Below are 19,843 nucleotides of genomic sequence, written 5' to 3' on the forward strand. Positions count from 1 at the left end.
TAAGAGGCTGTTCTCTCTGTCTATAGTAGAGGCCAGCCTTACCCTGGCAGAGTCGAAGAGACTGGAAAGAAGATGAGAAAGAGCGGAGAACAGAGAAGAGCTGCAGTTCCAGTGCTGTTGTGTCCTCTGTGAGGCTGTGAAGGGCACAGTAACAGCAGGCGAGGTGGGGAAGGGGAACAAGCCCAGTAACAGTGAGGAAATGAGAGTGACCCGAGCTGCTGATCAGAACAGAGCCCCTCTGGCTGGCTCAGACCACCTGGGGATTCCCTGGGACTAACCCACAGCAGAAGCAACAACCAACTAAAGTGCTGAAACATCAAAACTCGGATGGCCTGCAGCTACAGTGTGTGTGCGTGTGTGTGTGTGTAGTGTGTGTAGTGTGTGCTAACTGCCGAGGGAATAAAAACTGAGGCAGGAGTATTGCTGACTTACTGGGTATTTTGTCATGAAGTATTATTCTACCACCCATTATCAGCCTTAGGAATGTCTGGATCCAGATCATTATGTAATGAGCCAGAGAGCAACACAGGCAGAATTTCTTTACACAAGGATCCATTTACTGGCATCGTATCTCGTTTAAGCAAGAAATAAATCTTAAAATGGCAGCTTCTAACAAACTAACCAGAATAGTAAACACAGCAAAGTAATTGGTCGACCACATGCACAGTCGGTTCCACAAGGCAACCAAAAGGAAGGCACTGGCTGTTGTTGGCGACCACTACCACCTTCGACACCCTCAGCTCGAGAAGCTTCCCTCTGGCCGGCGCTTCAGAATGCCCATGGCTAAGGCCATTCAAGCATTCGGTAGCTCCTTGTGGATTACTGCAATGTAAATTGTACTGGTATATGTATTCATCTATCCAGTGAAGTTGGGGCGGCAGTCAATTGTGAACGTTTAATAGCCTATGTTCTATGTTCTCAGTGTATGCAGCATGGTGGAGTGACTGATTTAAACGCGTGTGACGTGAGAATGTATTCGTATGTGATCCTTTTAATGTGAGGCGATGCAAAAGAAAAAAATGTCCATCCTGGATGGACAATAAAGTATTATATTCTATTCCTGGCCACGGTCTGTGTGTTTAGAAGAGTTTGGAGAAAGAGCCACAGTGCACCCTTGTGGTGTGGGATATGACAAGGGGGGAAGCACACAGCAATGAGAGCAGACTGAACTGACTGACAGAATGTATGATGACTGTTCTAGCGCCAACAGGTATCAAACCATCCACACTCTGTGTGATTATATGCTCAGTTTCAATTCAGAATTCAAATCAGGTGGACCTACTAAACAGACATATATTTCATTCAAACACCTCTGAATCAGGCCAAAACCACAGCCATGAAATGTTTCTCAGAGAAATCCCGGCTCTTTTTGGTTTATGAGGTGTGTAGCTAACATCAGCACAGTGCTGAAACGCTTCTCAGGTGAAAACAGCAGCGTGTGTTAAAGACCATGAACACTCCGTAAAAGACATCAGGCAGCAGTGTAGACGATAGTAGTAGAGTGAGACGTACCGAGTTCGCTGCTGAGCGGTGGAGTGGCGGTCTCCTCCACCTCGCTGGTCATGGAGCGGGTGACGCGGCCCTTGCGCCGGCCCTGGCTGTTGGCCGTGCGTCGACCCTTGAAAGCCACCGTGGGCTCTTTGTCCTCCCCGTCCTCGCCGGAGGTGTCGTCCCTGCAGGGGGAAGAGTGTCAGTCAGTCACACCACCTTCATCACCCTCTGTTGAGTTTGTTAACTTAAAACCTGATAAAAAGTACAGAGGTTTGTCTGGGTAAAAAAAATGCGCGCGCACACACACACATTAGATCATCAAGGACAACAACCACCCGAGCCACTGCCTGTTCACCCCGCTATCATCCAGAAGGCGAGGTCAGTACAGGTGCATCAAAGCTGGGACCGAGAGACTGAAAAACAGCTTCTATCTCAAGGCCATCAGACTGTTAAACAGCCACCACTAACATTGAGTGGCTGCTGCCAACACACTGACTCAACTCCAGCCACTTTAATAATGGGAATTGATAGGAAATGTAAAATATATCACTAGCCACTTTAAACAATGCTACCTAATATAATGTTACATACCCTACATTATTCATCTCATATGCATATGTATATACTGTACTCTATATCATCTACTGCATCCTTACGTAATACATGTATCACTAGCCACTTTAACTATGCCACTTTGTTTACATACTCATCTCATATGTATATACTGTACTCGATACCATCTACTGTATCTTGCCTATGCTGCTCTGTACCATCACTCATTCATATATCTTTATGTACATATTCTTTATCCCCTTACACTGTGTATAAGACAGTAGTTTTGGAATTGTTAGTTAGATTACTTGTTGGTTATTACTGCATTGTCGGAACTAGAAGCACAAGCATTTCGCTACACTCGCATTAACATCTGCTAACCATGTGTATGTGACAAATAACATTTGATTTGATTTGAAATGACTCGAGGCTCAGGAGAGCGTCGTTTTAAGTTTTGCAAGCAAGGCAATATATCCTGTCAGCGTCATGACAGGCCAGTGATTTTGTAGCCAGTGTTCTTCAATTCATTTTCCCCTTGTCCTGCATCATTTATCTTCTAGAGGCGACCTGCTCTGCTGCCTGGCCCACTAAATATAGAAGTGCCAGCTGTGCCAACCAGGGTGTTGTGGGAGTCAGGGACTCCTCAGCCCAGGTACTGGAAGCACTGCAGATGCTTAATCATGATCAACAACACTCAGTCAGGGAGGGAAACACCTGTTCAATGTTCTTTCAATCAGTAGCACTGAACAACAACCTATCCAACCGTGACTCCATTCAGAGAGCTGGGGGGCTTAGCTACGCTAGAAGATTGGACGTGATTATAGAATTCCATCCTTCAATGTTCTTCCCTGTGAAATATGTGAGTCAACATGAGGACAACACACTGCAGTGAGTGAGCTCTCCATCTGTTCCGCGTCTCTGCTCACACAGATTGCAGTGTTCAGAGGCATCCACTGATTCCCCCATCCTCCTCTCCTTCACACTGGCACCGTGCCCAGGAAGATGCCAGGGCAGGGTCACGCACAGCACACTCCAAGCTCAGGAGACGAGCTGGATTATTGTGGCAACAGACAGTACGGTAATGGTGTTTCAACCATGCCACTTTAACCCCCATCGGAAAAAGAAAGAAAATAAGGAAGGAATGTTACAAATGTGACTTTTAGTGGCCTCTTGGGAGTGAGAGAAGAAAAACAGGAAAACAGCAGTTTTGTAAAGGGGGAAAATACAGATTTTTCACTGGATGGAAATTCTGGCTGAAGGTGGAGGAGTAACTAGTCAGGGGTGAAAAAAGCTCCATCTGATGATTACCTTTCCAGATCTAGTCAGGGCAGATCTAACTCCCACTCCATTTCCAATGAACTGACCTGGACCAATTCAGACGTGATTTAGTGCAGGGGTGTGAACTGAATATACTTTAAAATGACTAAAACCACATCTAAACAGTATAGAAATGATAATGGCCCTACATTTATACAGTTTCTTGACTGTGTCCAGCTCGCTAATAGTCACCGAAATGAAAGCTAGACAGTCAGGGAGCATCGAAAATGTTCTAAACGATGGACGGATAACTATTTTCTGCTAATTTCGACAGCAAGTAAACATAACACATTTTCTGCGTGGCCCTTCAGACCTCGTTGAAGACCGGATGCGGCCCCCGGGGAAAAATACGTTTGACACCCCTAAATTTAGAGCGAGACCGAATGCAAGCAGACTCACTTCATTACATCCTCCTTGTCTTCCCCCTCAGTCTTCTCCTCATCCTTCTCTCCCTCCTTCTCTTTCTCCTTCTCCTTCTCCTTCTCCCTCTCCTTCTCCTCCTTTTCCTTCTCCTTCTCCTTCTCCTTCTCCTCCTGGCTGCTGCGGTTCACCTGCAGTTGTTGTTGCTGCTGCTGGCCATGCTGTTGGGGTGGAATACAAGGCAACACACTTGTCACAAACATGATCCCTGGTGACTTGCAAATATGTAAGCACATGTAAAACATGTATAAGAACCTATATAGAAACACACAAACAGATACATGAGGCATGTAGTAGTGTTGAGGTCATTCTGCCATGCATGCCAGTACATACACCACAAAAACAGCCCATATGCCTTCATCTGGCACCCAGCACCACTTCCTCTTCCACTTCCTGTCTGGGCTCAGGGTGAGGGTTCATATCATGAAAGAAATGCTGCAGACTGCCAAAGTCTGGCCACTAACACTGGTATAACTGGTGGTAACTACACTTATTCATGCATTGGAAAGCACAGTTCCCGAAGTATATGGGAGGTGTGCTGTGTGTTAATGGGTTAATGAAAGCACTAAGTAAATGAATTTCTAGCTGAAGCCTATTCAATCCCTCTCATGTCTACTCTAATAACAGAGGCATTACATCCAGCTCTGGACAGGGAAACACAAAAAGACGGAGAGCAGGCTACATCAAAATGGACCATTCTCACAGAGATAGCATAACTCCATTTGAACCAGATTTAATGTTTCCTCTCTCGAAGATGAACGCAACGCAAAAAACAACAAATAAAAAGCCATAACTCAATAACAGCACTGAGTGACCCACTAGTGGATGAACATGGTCAGAGTTTTGTCTTCCTCTTAGGACCTGGACTCTATAAACAGCAGCCTAATCATCTCCATAGACTATCACGATCTCCATTTGTTCTCTCTTAGCTCGGTGTCATGCACCTAAAACAGATCGAAAAACCAAAAACACAGCCATTTACAGGAGTCTTAAATGAGTCAGACTCGGGCAGCCTGCTATCTATGGTCTGCTTTGCTTTACAACAGACTCAATAAGGCTGGACATTCATTAGCTTTTGTGTTGTTATTGGTACGTATTGTCGTGTGCTCCCTCCTCTCTTGTACTCACTAACGTTACCCTGTGGAGATGATTCTCTGCTCTCCCCCACCCCTCCTCTCTCCTTCTACAAATCTCTCACTCGCTGACTCCCTCTCTCCCCTTCTGTACCTCTCCCCTCTCACACGCTCCTGTGTCTCCCTTTCTCTCCCTGTATTATTAGCGTTAGGAGCCCGTGGTGTTTGTGCACTGAGCTGAGCGTTGGCTAGCTAGGTAATAATCGGAGGTGTCTCTGGGAGAGTTTAGGAAGAGACACTGCCAACCGGCTGACGCCCACAGGAAAGGTCACTGGCTAATTACTGGACCATTTCATTAGCGCCCACCACACTGCACCCCACACACTGCAACGATGCTGGAGTTTAACTGCCTAACACCTGGTCTGGGCCTAAGTGATAACTGGGAGATCATTAGCAATGAAAACGACCCGTTAAATAAAAGTCACGTGGATAGACACATTAGTGCTGACACGAAGGGCGGGGGCACAACGGTCACATTCAAGTTCCGGTTGTATTAGTCGTCTGTACGGAATCCACATGCTATACATCGTCCAACTAAAGGCTAACTTGCAGGTTCCTTCTCGACAATGCAACCATAAGAAATAATAAAAGATCAAGTAAAGTAAATGGCTCAGTAGAATAGAATAAACATTTTAGCATAAGTATAATACAGGAAGGCACAATTTATAGTCCAACATTTACATTTGTATTGGGGAATATGGGGATAGGGGGCAAGTGTATAAACTGATTAGTATAATAAGAGTCTGGTAGCAGCAGTTGTGATGTGTGTGTGTAGCATGAATGTATGTGTGTATGTCTGTGTGTGTAGCATGAATGTGTGTGTGTGTATGTCTGTGTGTGTAGCATGAATGTGTGTGTCTGTGTGGGTGTAGCATGAATGTATGTGTGTGTGTGTCTGTGTGTGTAGCATGAATGTGTGTCTGTGTGTGTGTAGCATGAGTAATTGCTAAGGTGCACAGTGGGCCAACATGATTGGTGTGCTGCTTGCATGACGACCTATCCTCTACTGATCCCACTACTCACAGAGTCCCATGGCTGTTTTACCTCTCCATGCAAATGGTACTCAACCCAGTCTTCTTATATTTTCTAATATTTCGTAATATCCAATTGCGATCCAATTATGATCTTGTCTCATCGCTGTAACTCCCCCATCGGCCTCGGGAGAGGCGAAGGTCGAGTCATGCGTCCTCCGAAACACAACCCGCCAAACCACGCTCTTTAACGCCCGCTTAACCCGGAAGCCAGCCGCATCAATGCGTCGGAGGAAACACTGTTCAACTGACGACCGTGAGCCTGCTGGCACCCGGCCTGCCACAAGGAGCCAAGTAAAGCCCCCCTGGCCAAACCCTCCCCTAACCAGGACGACATTCGGCCAATTGTGCGCCGCCCTATGGGACTCCCAGTCACGACCGGTTGGGACACAGACTGGGATTGAACCCGGGCCTGTAGTGACGTCTCACTCCATGCACAATGGAGTGAGGCATCGCCACCGTCGACCGCAGCGCCACCTTCGACCGCAGCGCCACTCGGGAGGCCCCATAACCCAGTGTTCAACTGACAACCGTCTTTCACCTTGAGAATGCCTGAAGTGGTTTGATTAGGTTCCGTAAGGTTCTAGGTACAGTACCTGGCTCCTGCCACGGCGCCGATAGTTCCTGCGCACAATGTTCTTGTAGTTCTCGTTCTTTTTGGTCAGGTAGTAGAAGAGGACGCTCTCTGCCACCGTCTGAAACAAAATAACATTACTAGGACCTCATCTCCCAAGCAGGATGACAATACAAGACTACTCAGGTGTCAGAACTTGGGGTCTACCATTGTGCATGGAGTGAGTGGGGGGAAGGATCTTCCCAAATGTACCTTTCTCTCCAGGAAAGAAGCAATCAGGCCAAAGTTTTTTGGGTGCTGGATGAACCTGTGAGCACAAAGCAGACAGATACATTCTCAACACTTTCTATCAAATGAATTATCTACAGGCACTCTGCCTTGTGATATGCAGGTAAATTGTGGAGAATGACGTATGTGTAGTTTGCCTGATGGGAGAAGATGCTCCCATCAGCGATGACTTCAGTCACACATCATCTCTCCAGAGATATTTCACTCTCTATTATTCATCTATAGCATGCTCTCATCCACACTAACCTCCAGCTCCTTCACCATACTACTATCAGTGTATCCTACCTGACATTACTTTATATCCCAATAGGAAAACATAGCCATTACTGAGCATTGCTTACATCTCTCCCATCTCTCTCTTACTGAGTGTTGAGGCTGAGAGGGTAAGACACTTCACTGTGCAGTCTGCAGCAGCAGGCATCACATCCACATCTCTCTCTCTCTGCACCGGGGCAGCATTCACAGTCTCTGATCTCCGTCTGTGGTTTACGTTTGTCTGGTTGATATATCCTCTCATTTCTCACAAAGAGGGAAGATTCACTTCCTCAAAAACTCCCGGACCTTTGGATAGGTCAAAGACATTTCTATTCCAAATCTCAGTCTGACCAAACCACCATGCATGCCACTTCTCACTGCTCTCAGAAACACAAAAAAACACTTTGTCTACGACTGCACAGCACACAGTTCTGCCATTCTATGAAGTGTATTTCTACATCTGAGTGAGTGACTTACTTCTCACGGAAGGTGGCCTTCTCCTGCTCGCTCCACATGTTCATGACCTGCCGGTCCTTGTACACCTTCATGGGGTCGTCCATCAGGCCGTTCATGTTGATGAACTTGATACGTTGCTGCTCTGCGTCAAATAGCATGGGAGGGATGACCGCCAGCTGACGCATTTGCTTCTCGGTGTTCTGACACAAACACGCACCCGCACACACACGTGTAAATACACACACACACACAATCAGACAAACAGACAAAATGTCTTGGGGTGAGTAGGCTGTTAGTGTACACCAAAGCAGAGCTTTCCAAATACAGGAGGCTGAGATAAACACAGCACACAGAGGCAACGGTGGTGACACAGGCACAACAGTCGTGTTGTGTTAAGTGTGTAAGAGGTCATGCGATTTAGAGGAAGTTTGAGGTCAGGGAGGAGGAGGGGAAGAGGGCGATGCTGCATGCCTAGGGTGAGCAGTCAGTGCTTATCCAGGCCTGGGCTGAGCTTACAGATAAATACTGCCTCTGTACTGTACTCAGTGTGATGACTAGCCCTGTTATTCACAAGCCAGCTCTGCTTGTCCTGTGGAACACTCACAGCAGGGAACCTGTGGCTGACATCTCTCCCTCGTTCATCCTCAGCATGCCTTTCAGAGGGGATGGAGGAATGAGGGTGACTGGGATAGAGAGGAAGTGACATCTCTAACCACTGTGCAGAGTTCAAACTCATCGGTTGTGCAAGTGGCAGAGCTAGAGTCTCTTTACTCTATGTGTGTGTGTGGTGTGTGTGTGCATCTACACCGTCTTCAGCAAGTATTCATACCCCTTGACTTAATCCACATTTTGTTGTGTTACAGCCTGAATTCAGAATTCTTCTGACTCATCTACACACATTACCCTATAATGATCAAGTGAAAACATGTTTTTTTGAAAATGAAATACAGAAATATATCCCATGAGTATTTACACCCCTGAGTCAATACTTGTTAGTATCACCTTAGGCAGGGATTACAACAGAGTCTTTCTGGGTAAGTGTCTAAGAGCTTTCCCCATCTGGATTGTATATTTGGCCTTGTGTTTTAGGTTATTGTACTGCTAAAAGGTGAATGTCTCCCAGTGACTGAACCAGGTTTTCTTCTAGGATTTTGCCTATGCTTAGCTCTATTCCATTTATTTGTATCCTAAAAAAACTCCCCAGTCTTGCTGATGGCAAGAATCTACATAACATGATGCAGCCACCACCATGCTTGAAATGATGAAGAGTGGTACTCAGTGATGTGTTGGATTTGTCTCAAACATAACGATTTGGATTCAGGACAAAGTCAACTTCTTTGCCACATTTTTTGCAGCTTTACTTTAGTGTCTAAGTGCAAACAGGATGCATGTTTTGAAATATGTTTTATTCTGTAAAGGCTTCCGTCATTTATGTTAGTATTGTGGAGTAACTAAAATGTTGTTGATCCATCCTCAGGTTTTTCCTATCACAGCCATTGAACTCTAACTGTTTTAAAGTCCCAGTTGGCCTCACGGTAAAATCCTTTAGTGGTTTCCATCCTCCCCGGCAACTGAGTTCGGAAGGACGCCTGTGACTTTGTAGTGACTGGATGTATTGATACACCATCTAAAGCAAAATGAATAACTTCACCATTCTCAAAGGGATAAGACATTTTAGCAATTTGTAAAAATAAAAAATAAAAATAAAAAATCGAAAAATACATTATCCCACTGACATTATGGGATAGTGTCTAGGCCAGCGTAACAAAAATCTCAATTTAATCAACTTTAAATTTGGGCTGTAACAACAAAATGTGTAAAAAGTCAAGGGGTGTGAATACTTTCTGAAAGAACTGTATCTGTCTGGATCACACATCAAAATCAAGTTCAATTGTATTAGTCACATGCGCCGAATACAACAGTAGACTGTAGACCTTACAGTGAAACGCTTACTTACAAGCCCCTAAGCAACAATGCAGTTTTTAAAAAATTAATAAGAATAAGAAATAAAAGGAACAAGTAATTAAAGAGCAGCAGTAAAATAACAATAGCGAGACTATATACTGTACAGGAGGTACCGGTACAGAGTCAATGTGCAGGGGAACTGGTTAGTCGAGGTAATTGAGGTAATATGTACATGTAGGTAGTTATTAAGGTGACTACACGTAGATGATAACAGAGAGTAGCAGCAGCATAGAAGGCGGGGGGCAATGCAATTAGACTGGGTAGATATTTGATTAGGTGTTCAGGAGTCTTGTGGTTTGGGGGTAGAAGCTGTTTAGAAGCCTCTTGGACCTAGACTTGGCGCTCCGGTACCGCCTGCCGTCCTACAGCAGAGAGAACAGTCTATGACTAGGGTGGCTGGAGTCTGACAATTTTTAGGGCATTCCTCTGACACTGCCTGGTATAGAGGTCCTAGATGGCAAGTGATGTACTGGGCCATACGCACTACCATCTGTAGTGCCTTGCGGTCGGAGGCCGAGCAGATGCCATACCAGGTAGTGATGCACCCAGTCAGGATGCTCTCGATGGTGCAGCTGTTGAACCTTTTGAGGATCTGGGGACCCATGCCAAATCTTTTCAGTCTCTTGAGGGAGAATATGTTTTGTCATGCCCTCTTCACGACTGTCTTGGTGTGCTTGGACCATGCTAGTTTGTTGGTGATGTGGACACCAAGGAACTTGAAGCTCTCAACCTGCTCCACTACAGCCCCGTCGATGAGAATGGGGGTATGGTCAGTCCTCTTTTTCCTGTAGTCCACAATCACCTCCTTTGTCTTGATCACGTTGAGGGAGAGGTTGTTGTCCTGGCACCACGCGGTCAGGTGTCTGACCTCCTCCCTATAGGCTGTCTCGTCATTGTTAGTGATCAGGCCTACCATTGTGTCATCGGGCAAACAATGATGGTGTTGGAGTCGTGCCTGGCCGTGCAGTCATGAGTGAACAGGGAGTACAGGAGGGGACTGAGCACGCACCCCTGAGGGGTCCCTGTGTTGAGGATCAGCATGGCGGATGTGTTGTTGTCTACCCTTACCACTACTCCTCAATGCCATCGGAAGAATCCCAGAACATTTCCAGACTGTGTTAGCAAAACAGCCCTGTAGCTTAGCATCTGCTTCATCTGACCACTTTTTTATTGACCGATTTTAAATTTAGCTTGTAAGCAGGAATCAGGAGGATAGAAGTATGGTCAGATTTGCCAAATGGAGGGTGAGGGCGAGCTTTATACGCATCTCTGTGTGTGGAGTAAAGGTGGTCTAGAGTTTTTCCCCCCTGTTGCACATTTAACATGCTGATAGAAATTTGGTAGAACGGATGTAGGTTTCCCTGCATTAAAGTCCCCAGACACTAGGAGCGCGGCCTCTGGATGAACGTTTTCCTGTTTGCTTATGGCGCTATACAGCTCATTGAGTGCGGTCTTAGTGCCAGCATAGGTCTGTGGTGGTATGTAGACAGCTGCGAAAAATACAGATGAAAACTCTCTAGGTAGATAGTGTGGTCTACAGCTTATCATGAGATACTCAGGTACCTCAGACGAGCAAAACCTCGAGACTTCCTTAGATATCGTGCACCAGCTGTTGTTTACAAATATACAGTCCACCCCCCCTTGTCTTACCAGACGCCGATGTTCTATCCTGCCGATACAGCGTATAACCAGCCAGTTGAATGTTGATAATATCATTGTTCAGCCACAACTCCGTGAAGCATAAGATATTACAGTTGTTACTGTTCCGTTGGTAGTTTAATCTTCCTCTTAGGTAGCCAATTTAATTTTCCAATGATTGCATGTTAGCTAGTAGAGCGGAAGGCAGTGGGGGTTTATTCGATCGCCTACAAATTGTTTATTCGATCGCTTACGAATTCTCAGAAGGCAGCCCGGCCTCCGTCCTCTTTTTCTCTGTGTTCTCTTCATGCAAATGACGGGGATTTGGGCCTGTTCCCGGGAAAGCAGTATGTCCTTCACGTCGGGCTAATTAAGGGGGGGGTTCTGCCAGTTCGTGGCGAGTGATCGCTGTTCTGATGTCCAGAAGTTATTTTCGGTCATAAGAGACAGAGACAGCAACATTATGCACAGAATAAGTTACAAAATTTTAAAAAGTTACAAACGACGCATCAAAGAATAAAATAAAAAATACATTCGGTCAGGAGCATGTAAAACGTCAGCCATCTTCTCCGGGCCATGATACTAAAAAGGCAACATCACATGCTTCCTGAACTGGTTATAAGTGTTACGCAGCTACAGTAACTGTGCCATTCAGCCTCACGTGACAAAGAAATTGGTGATTGAGAGGGTCAAGCAACAGGCATGACAAGAACACTGTATATTCATGAGTAAGAGAAAGGGCACTAAAAGAGGGAGCGATATGGGGAATGACAGGTCCAGAAGAGAGACGATGGAGGGAGAGGAAAAAGGAGGGAGGTGAAGTAGTGTAAGAGCTTTTGTCTATGGTCCTTGAGAACTATGACAAAATCATTGGTGTTGGGCGATTTGAATATTCATGTTGACAAAGAGACCGACTCCAAGACCATTGAATTAATGAATCTTTTGAGCTCTATGGACTTTATCCAACATTATACTGGGCCTACCCATAACCGCAGCTATACTCTGAACCTGGTTATTACCAAGAGGCTTTCTATTGACATATCCTCTATAGTTGAAATTGCTTTATCTGATCACCACTGTGGATTTTTTATTACCTTGTTGCCCATAGCACAGGGTAATGCTGAACACATTATTAAGAAACACTATCTTACCTCTGAAGTTGCTACAGATTTTATTGTGTCTGAACAATACTCCATCACCTATCCTGACTTCCTCGTGACGATTTAGTTGATAACTTTAATAGCAAATTCAGGGCAACCATTGATGCCATAGCTCCAGTGAAGTTGAAAAAGGCCACATCCAAATGTAGAGGCCCTTGGATGAGTGAGGAAACTAATCGATTGAAGATAAATTGCAGAATGGCATAGTCGCAAGTGGAGGAAGTCAAAGTTGCAGGTCCATTAAGATATTCTGAGAGAGACACTTGGCATATATAACTAGGCAATTGGAAATGCCAGACGGGCAAATTTTTCTAACTTCAACACTAATAATCAGAATACTTAGAGAGAGTGCTCTTCTCGACCATTGACGGCCTGATAAATCCTACCTTCGCAAACCTGTGAACTTTCCTTTGCGGAATATTTCAGATATAAGATAAAAGTTAGGCTGGGTATCAGTCAAGCAAGACCTGATGAGAGTTATGATATGTGCCCTAGCCTACCACGCAAAGGCACTATGGATATATTTTCCCTGGTTGACACAGATGTGCACAGGAAGGTGATATCACAACTTAAGACTTCTACCCGCCTTCTCGATCCTATCCCCACCACCTTCAAAACAGTTTTTAACGCAAATCTGAAGAACTGCAAGGTATTGTTCATCACTCCTTGTTCACAGGCACTCTCCCCCCTGCACTAAAAACTGATATGGTGAAACCCCTTCTGAAGAAAAGTCATCTAGATTCTTCAGCTCCTAACAATTTTCGGCCAATCTCCGGTCCAGTTCTAAATTGGTTTAGGACCTATTTAACCGGTCGATAGTTTGTCACCCTTGGTGAACATAACTCAGAGAAAATGCATATCAAGGTTCGATTTTGGGTCCTGAACTGTTCCGTTTATATACGTTACCCCTTGGCAGTGTTATCAGAAAGCACAGCATTGATTTTCACTGCTACACAGATGATACACAACTTTACATCTGTGTCACCAGTGGATTTTAGCTCCACGGATACATGAGACTGTGTTAGTGATTTAAATACTTGGATGGCTCAACATTTCATCCAGCTTAATCAAGACAAGACAGAGGTACTTATTGTTGGAGCCGAAGCACAGAAAGAGAATCTGGCCACATGTTTCATTCACAGGGAATAACAACACCACCAGGTAAAAAAAACCTAGGTATATTTTAGATTCTGAAGTCAATTTCGAATCCCACACTAGGAATGTGACCAAAACAGCTTATTACCGCCTGAGGAACATTGCCACGGTGCGTCCGTTTCCCCCTCAGGCTGATACAGAAAGACTCATACATGCTTTTATTACAAGCAGGGTTGATAACTGTAATACTCCCCTGTCTGGTCTACCCAAGAAAGCCATGCTGCAGCAAGGGTACTGACCCGACAGGAAGCACACATTACACCGGCTTTAAAGTCTCTGCACTGGCTGCCTGTGAGTTTTACAATTCATTTTAAGATTCTTCAACTGTTTTTTAAATCAATCCACGATTGTGCACCCCAATGCTGTGGGGGCAAAACTGTGGACATATTTAAAAGACACCTTTAAAAAATAAACAATATTTTCTTTTAGCTTTGCTTTTCGGGTGCTTTTTAGTCGTTCAGTTTTTTATTGTTATTTTTTTGTTTTTCATCCTCTTATGTTTGTTGTGCAGTAAACCATTTAATTGTTTTTATTTGTTTTCTCCTGTGAAGCACATTGTGTTGCATTCTATGTCTGAAATGTGCTGTAGAAATAATGCTTGATTTGATTTGGAAGAGCTCACCTCTTGCTCTGATATGCCGTCGATGATCTCAGAGACCTCGTGTTCACTGCGGGCTGAAGACGAGGCCAATCCCCCTCCACGCTGCCCCACCCGGCTACTCCCCACCGGGGGAACACAGAGGACATGTCAACACACTGCATGTACAGGAGCGGATATCCTCCTCCTTGACATCATTCACACACACTTCCCTCTATACTGTAACCAAGTAACAACTCAACGTAATCAGACTCTTTAACTGATTGGAATCACTCCATCTAATGTTTTGACAAATGCAGTAAACTAGACTCCCAATCTAGTATATGAAGGAGCAGGAGGCCCCAGGCCTTGACTCACCTCTGCATGCGCTCCTGCAGCTCCCTCTGCTTGCGGATCTCAGGGAACTGTTTCTCGTAGTACTCGCGCACCTTGCTCTCCTTGGCCCGGCGCCGGGGGTTGTTCTCAATGCGCTCCACCTTCTTCTCCCAGGCCTCCATCAACTGGTCATAGCGCTGGCAGAACTTCTGTTCCTGAAGGGAAAAAAATAAATAACTCGATACAACCAACTCCTCCAAAATACAAATAGTGTCCCTTTTTGTGCCATGATGTGCTGTGCTGTGCTTCTGCAGGGACTGAGTCTAACCTTGAGTCATGACCAGAACAGAGCTCCATGTTTTCCCAGCTGCTCGACAGGGCAGGCTGTAAAGCAGACCATTAACCCTGGAGGAGACACAGCCCTCTGAGGCCTCTTAAAATAGCTGCCCATGTCTTTTCCAGCCTGCGCTCCCCTCTCCAGCCTGGCGCTGGCCTGGAACCTCTACTTACACTACACACCATGACTGGTGGATATATGACCCTGCAGCACATGGGCCGGCAAATAGCACTATGGGGCGGTAGGTGTGCCTCTCTATAAATTACAGTTTAGATATGGTTTCTGCATTTAGGGTTAGTGTTAACTGTGCAACTATTAAATTATTCCCAATTCTCCTGCATTGTTGAGGATGTCATTTTTCTGAGATGAAACATGGTTATTACACATAATGTATCCCTGTGGAAATATATTCCACAGGAAAAGTAATTGATTTGTGGTAAAGATTTTCTGTCAGGGTGGGTGATTGAGGATGTCTGCCTAACTCTGACATTAGAGCCTGGACGATCGATGGCAGGGTTATTTTTAGCACCGCCCACTGCCTTGGTCCTGCTCAATCACTGACACACGGGCAGAGCGAGCGAGCAGTGGTGCATCTCCTGTAGCATCTACCATCTCTGTACCATCTACCACCACCAGACAGGAAGCAGACTTGATGTGACCGAGAAAAAGAAAGTCCTGGGAGAGCTGAATCACAGCGAGACATCTCCTTTATTCCGTTTTTTTTACCGTAGTAGCTGTGGTCTAACACTTCATAGGAGTAGCTACTGCTACAGTGTTATTAAAGAACAGGCACAAGGGCCCAGAGCTCCTTTCCCTTTAGTCTGTGGATCATGGACACACTTCAAGGAGCTCCTTGGCCCAGTTAACATCTAGTCATCGGTCATAGAGCAGTCCCAGCAGAGAAGCGGTTCTGTACTCACCCACTGCTTACGAGCATGGTTTCTCCTCTTGAAGTAAAGAATGAGCTTCTTCCTCATCGCCTGGTTTCTGTGAAGGGTGAAGAAAGGAGAAAGAGGGATACATAGGAAAGATAAATGAAAGGGACAGTAAGACAGAAGATTGATAGAAGGAAACAGAGGAAAACCAACAGAATGATTTGAATGACATTTTTTGGCAGTTTGGGAAAAATAAAAATATGTATTTCTATCCCGTAAAGAGTAGCTTACACGTCCTGCTGTCCAGGTATGACCTTTATTACAACCCCCACACAGACAGGCACACAATCCGGTCCCTAGATCGATAAACACCAAATCGTTTCGGGGGGCAGAAAGAGGAGCCAGACTTTTAAAGTTTGTCTGGCCCGGCCCGGGAATGGCGAACCAGCCAGAGTTCTTCAAATAAAGGTCAGGGCAGTAATCTGCTTAGGCAGCTGCTCTCGGCCTTCGGTGAAAGATGACGTTTTTATTCCTGTCAGTTGTAAGGTCACGTGCCATCTAATTCACCGTGAGTCACATCAGCTAGGATCCAGGCCACAGGCAAGGACAGACAGACAGCAGGAATTAAGTAAGGCTGTACTAGTGCGCGCGCACGCATGTTAAGCAGAAAACAGCACAGAGGCCGTCTAAAGATTCTGTAAGTGGACACGGTGACCACATCACAACAAAGACACTGCCATCTACACGTGTTTCTATATAAACAAACATCTAAACTCATTCAAATAAACACATACTGAGACCCATATGAACGTTGATTCACACACACACAATCACTCCGTGTGCATAGACACAGGCAGAGATACTAGGTCAAATACAAGACGGACAAAAACACACACAGGCAGAGTTCTATACTGAGTAATAAGATGTTAGGTGGACAGGGGAGAAGCAGTGTGTGTGTGTGTGTGGTTTGAGTTTGGAGGGGGATGGCTACTGTCTGGGGGCTGGAAGGTTATTCTTCACACCTCCGAGCTGTGACTTCACCAAATTTCCATGCGTGCCACACTCTGCCCACACCACTAACATGTGAGCTGACCTGTGAGTCTGAGATATTTATGCTGTTGTGGAAACCAAAATACCTTTCATGTAAAACTGAATGTAATGAGTTGGGAACTGGGGTGGTTTGGAGGCGTACTTGTCCATACTAGACGGCCAGCTTGGATGCCACAGTCACATCACATGCCTGTGTGTGTGTGTGTGCGTGTGTGTGTGGGGGGGGCAGAAGAAAACAGCACAGAAGCAGTCTAAAGATATCCTAAGACGACACGGTGATCTCTTCATCGAAACATGTTCCTATATAAACAAACATTTAAACTCCCTGATTCCCTCTCCCACACACTCAGACACGTACAGTACCAATCAAAAGTTTAGACTTAGAATTTACACAAAAGTTTAGAATTTACTTAATTCCGAGGGTTTTCTTAATTTTTTATATTTTCCACACTGTCGAATAACAGTGAAGACATAAAAACTATGAAATAACATATGGAATCATGTAGTAAAAAGTGTTAAATCAAAACAAACTTTGCAAAATAAACACCCGTGGCATTCTCTCAACCAGCTTCATGAGGTAGTCACCTGGAATGCATTTCAATAAACAGGTGTGCCTTCTTAAAAGTTAATTTATGGATTTCTTTCCTTCTTAATGCGTTTTGAGTGAATCAGTTGTGTTGTGACATGGTAGGGCTGCTCTAAAGAAGATAGCCCTATTTGGTAAAAGACCAAGTCCATATTATGGCAAGAACAGCTCAAACAAGCAAAGAGAAACGACAGTCCATCATTACTTTAAGAAGATATGAAGGTCAGTCAATATGGGACATTTCAAGGACTTTGAAAGTTTCTTCAAGTGTAGTCGCAAAAACCATCAAGCATTATGATGAAACTGGCTCTCATGAGGACCGCCAGGCTCAGAAATTGAAGCCCAAATAAGTACTTCAGAGTTCAAGTAACAGACACATCTCAACATCAACTGTTCAGAGGAGACTGTGTGAATCAGGCCTTCATGGATACATTTCTGCAAAGAAACCACTACTAAAGGACACCAATATGAAGAAGAAACTTGCTTTGCCAAGAAACACGAGCAATGGTCATTAGACCGGTGAAAATCTGTCCTTTGGACTGATGATTCCAAATGTGAGACTTTTGGTTCCAACCTCCGTGTCTTTGTGAGACGCAGAGTAGGTGAACGGATGATCTCTGCATATGTGGTTCCCACCAAGAAGCATGGAGGAGGAGGAGTAATGGTGCTTTGCTTATGACACTGTGTGATTTATTTAGAATTCAAGGCACACTTAACCAGCATGGCTACCACAGCATTCTGCAGTGAAACGCCATCCCATCTGGTTTGCGCTTAGTGGGACTATCATTTGTTTTTCAACAAGACAATGACCCAAAACACACATTCAGGCATTATAGTTTGGGACGAGTTTGACCGCAGAGTGACCGAAAAGCAGCCAACAAGTGCTCAGCATATGTGGCAACTCCTTCAAGACTGTTGGAAAAGCATTCCTCGCGAAGCTGGTTGAGATGATGACAGCTTTGCACACACTTGGCATAAAAGTAAAGGGTGGCTACTTTGAAGAATCTCAAATTTAAAATATATTTGATTTGTTTAACACTATTTTGGTTACTACATTATTCCATATGTGTTAATTGGACAATATACTCTGAGTGTACAAAACATTAAGAACACCTTCCTTGCACCACCCTTGTACCCTCAGAACAGCCTCCGTTTTTCAGGGCACGGACTCTACAAGGTTTCGAAAGCGTTTCACAGGGATGCTGGCCCATGTTGACACCAATGCTTCCCACAGTTGCGCCTGGCTCCTACCACCATACCACGTTCAACAAAGGCACTTAAATCTTTTGTCTTGCCCATTCACCCTCTGAATGGCATACATACTCAATCCATGTCTCATTGTCAAGGCTTAAAAATCCTTCTTTAACCCGTCTCCTCCCCTTCATCTACACTGATTGAAGTGGATTTAACAGGTGACATCAATAAGGGATCATGGCGTTCACCTGGATTCACCTGGTCAGTCTAAGTCAAAGAGCAGGTGGCCTTAATGTTTTGTACACCCAGTGTATGATTAAATCGAATATTAAGATATTTAACATTGATGAAGCATTGTGAAGTGCAAGACTATCATGCGCAAGACTATATTCTATTTGAACTTTACAAATCAAAACCGTGTCTTTTTATCAGCTAGGCTATATCAATATCTTGAAAAATAAGTCAAATTGAATTAACTAAGCATAATTGTTTTTGCCATAATAAGATTATTTAATGAAAACGTGACTATTATATCATAAATAAGCACAACAACGGCACAGTCTGGAATTATCTTGTCATTAACTGTGTTGATCTTTTTTTATGCCTCATTTACATATTTTTCAGTAAAAAATTAGGTATTGGAATCAGAAAAATATTAATTAGATAGGTAGCCTCTTCTGTCATGCTGCAGAAAATTAAATAGCATTGCTCACCAGAATATAATAATAAATTAATAAAATTAATGCATAATCAACAATCGATTTTACATTTGTAAAGTTCTCTCTTTAATTTCTGCTTCTCTTGCGGAGCGTGGACGGTTTGTGAATGACCGGGGACATTTCCTGTGCAAAATGTCTGGTTTGACTGGTGAAAAGGACTGTGAAAACAATCCAACATGTTTCTGATAGTACTTGTATCTCAGTTCGTCTTGGAATGGATATTATGACAGGCTACATGTGAGGCCTACAGTCAGTGTCCAGACTTCAGTTACTATTCCTGTTCCCATCTGAACTTCAAAAGGTGCGCAAACTGGGGGGGGCTGCGCCCCGCAACCCCTACTTACGCCGTCTCTGGCTGACCAGGGCTGAGAGATTAAGTCGTATAAGGACAGACATGGCATTGTGCTCCGGACACCAGATGGTGGAGAGAGAGATTAGCTGCTCTGGTCCGTTTCTAAAGTTTCTTTTGTCCAACACTAAGCGTGTACTGTATTCCTGAGAAATGTAGAGGTGGTGTCCATGAATCCAAGGTACTCATCTTTCTTACCAGGGACAGGTGCCAAGGTTATCAAACCGGTTAGGGGCACAAAGAAGTCAATTGTGGTGGATCAAATCTATACTGCGGTATTTAATAACACACACACACACACACACACACACACACACACACACACACACACACACACTTTCTGCTAATTGCTTTGAGGCAATAATACTGATCAAACAGTGCAAGG

General features: G+C 44.6%; 1 protein-coding gene across 11 annotated transcripts in view; it reads right to left on the minus strand.

The window, feature by feature from the left end:
* The window catches only part of LOC115139960 (nuclear receptor corepressor 2), a 129,386-nt gene that overhangs the window by 32,278 nt on the left and 77,265 nt on the right, over window positions 1-19,843 (minus strand). For 7 of the 11 annotated variants that reach the window (XM_065026605.1, XM_065026604.1, XM_065026608.1 and 4 more), the window contains exons 9-16: window positions 15,606-15,672; window positions 14,391-14,563; window positions 14,058-14,154; window positions 7,539-7,717; window positions 6,771-6,825; window positions 6,541-6,639; window positions 3,760-3,941; window positions 1,513-1,673 (exon numbers count right to left, since the gene is read on the minus strand). In XM_065026605.1, coding sequence (XP_064882677.1) covers window positions 1,513-1,673; window positions 3,760-3,941; window positions 6,541-6,639; window positions 6,771-6,825; window positions 7,539-7,717; window positions 14,058-14,154; window positions 14,391-14,563; window positions 15,606-15,672 — 1,013 coding nt within the window. The remainder of the gene's footprint in view (window positions 1-1,512; window positions 1,674-3,759; window positions 3,942-6,540; window positions 6,640-6,770; window positions 6,826-7,538; window positions 7,718-14,057; window positions 14,155-14,390; window positions 14,564-15,605; window positions 15,673-19,843) is intronic. The other 4 variants (XM_065026612.1, XM_065026606.1, XM_065026603.1 and 1 more) reach the window with 2 other exon arrangements.

This window comes from Oncorhynchus nerka, linkage group LG13, assembly GCF_034236695.1.
Source record: "Oncorhynchus nerka isolate Pitt River linkage group LG13, Oner_Uvic_2.0, whole genome shotgun sequence".
In the NCBI taxonomy this organism is placed as follows: domain Eukaryota; kingdom Metazoa; phylum Chordata; class Actinopteri; order Salmoniformes; family Salmonidae; genus Oncorhynchus; species Oncorhynchus nerka.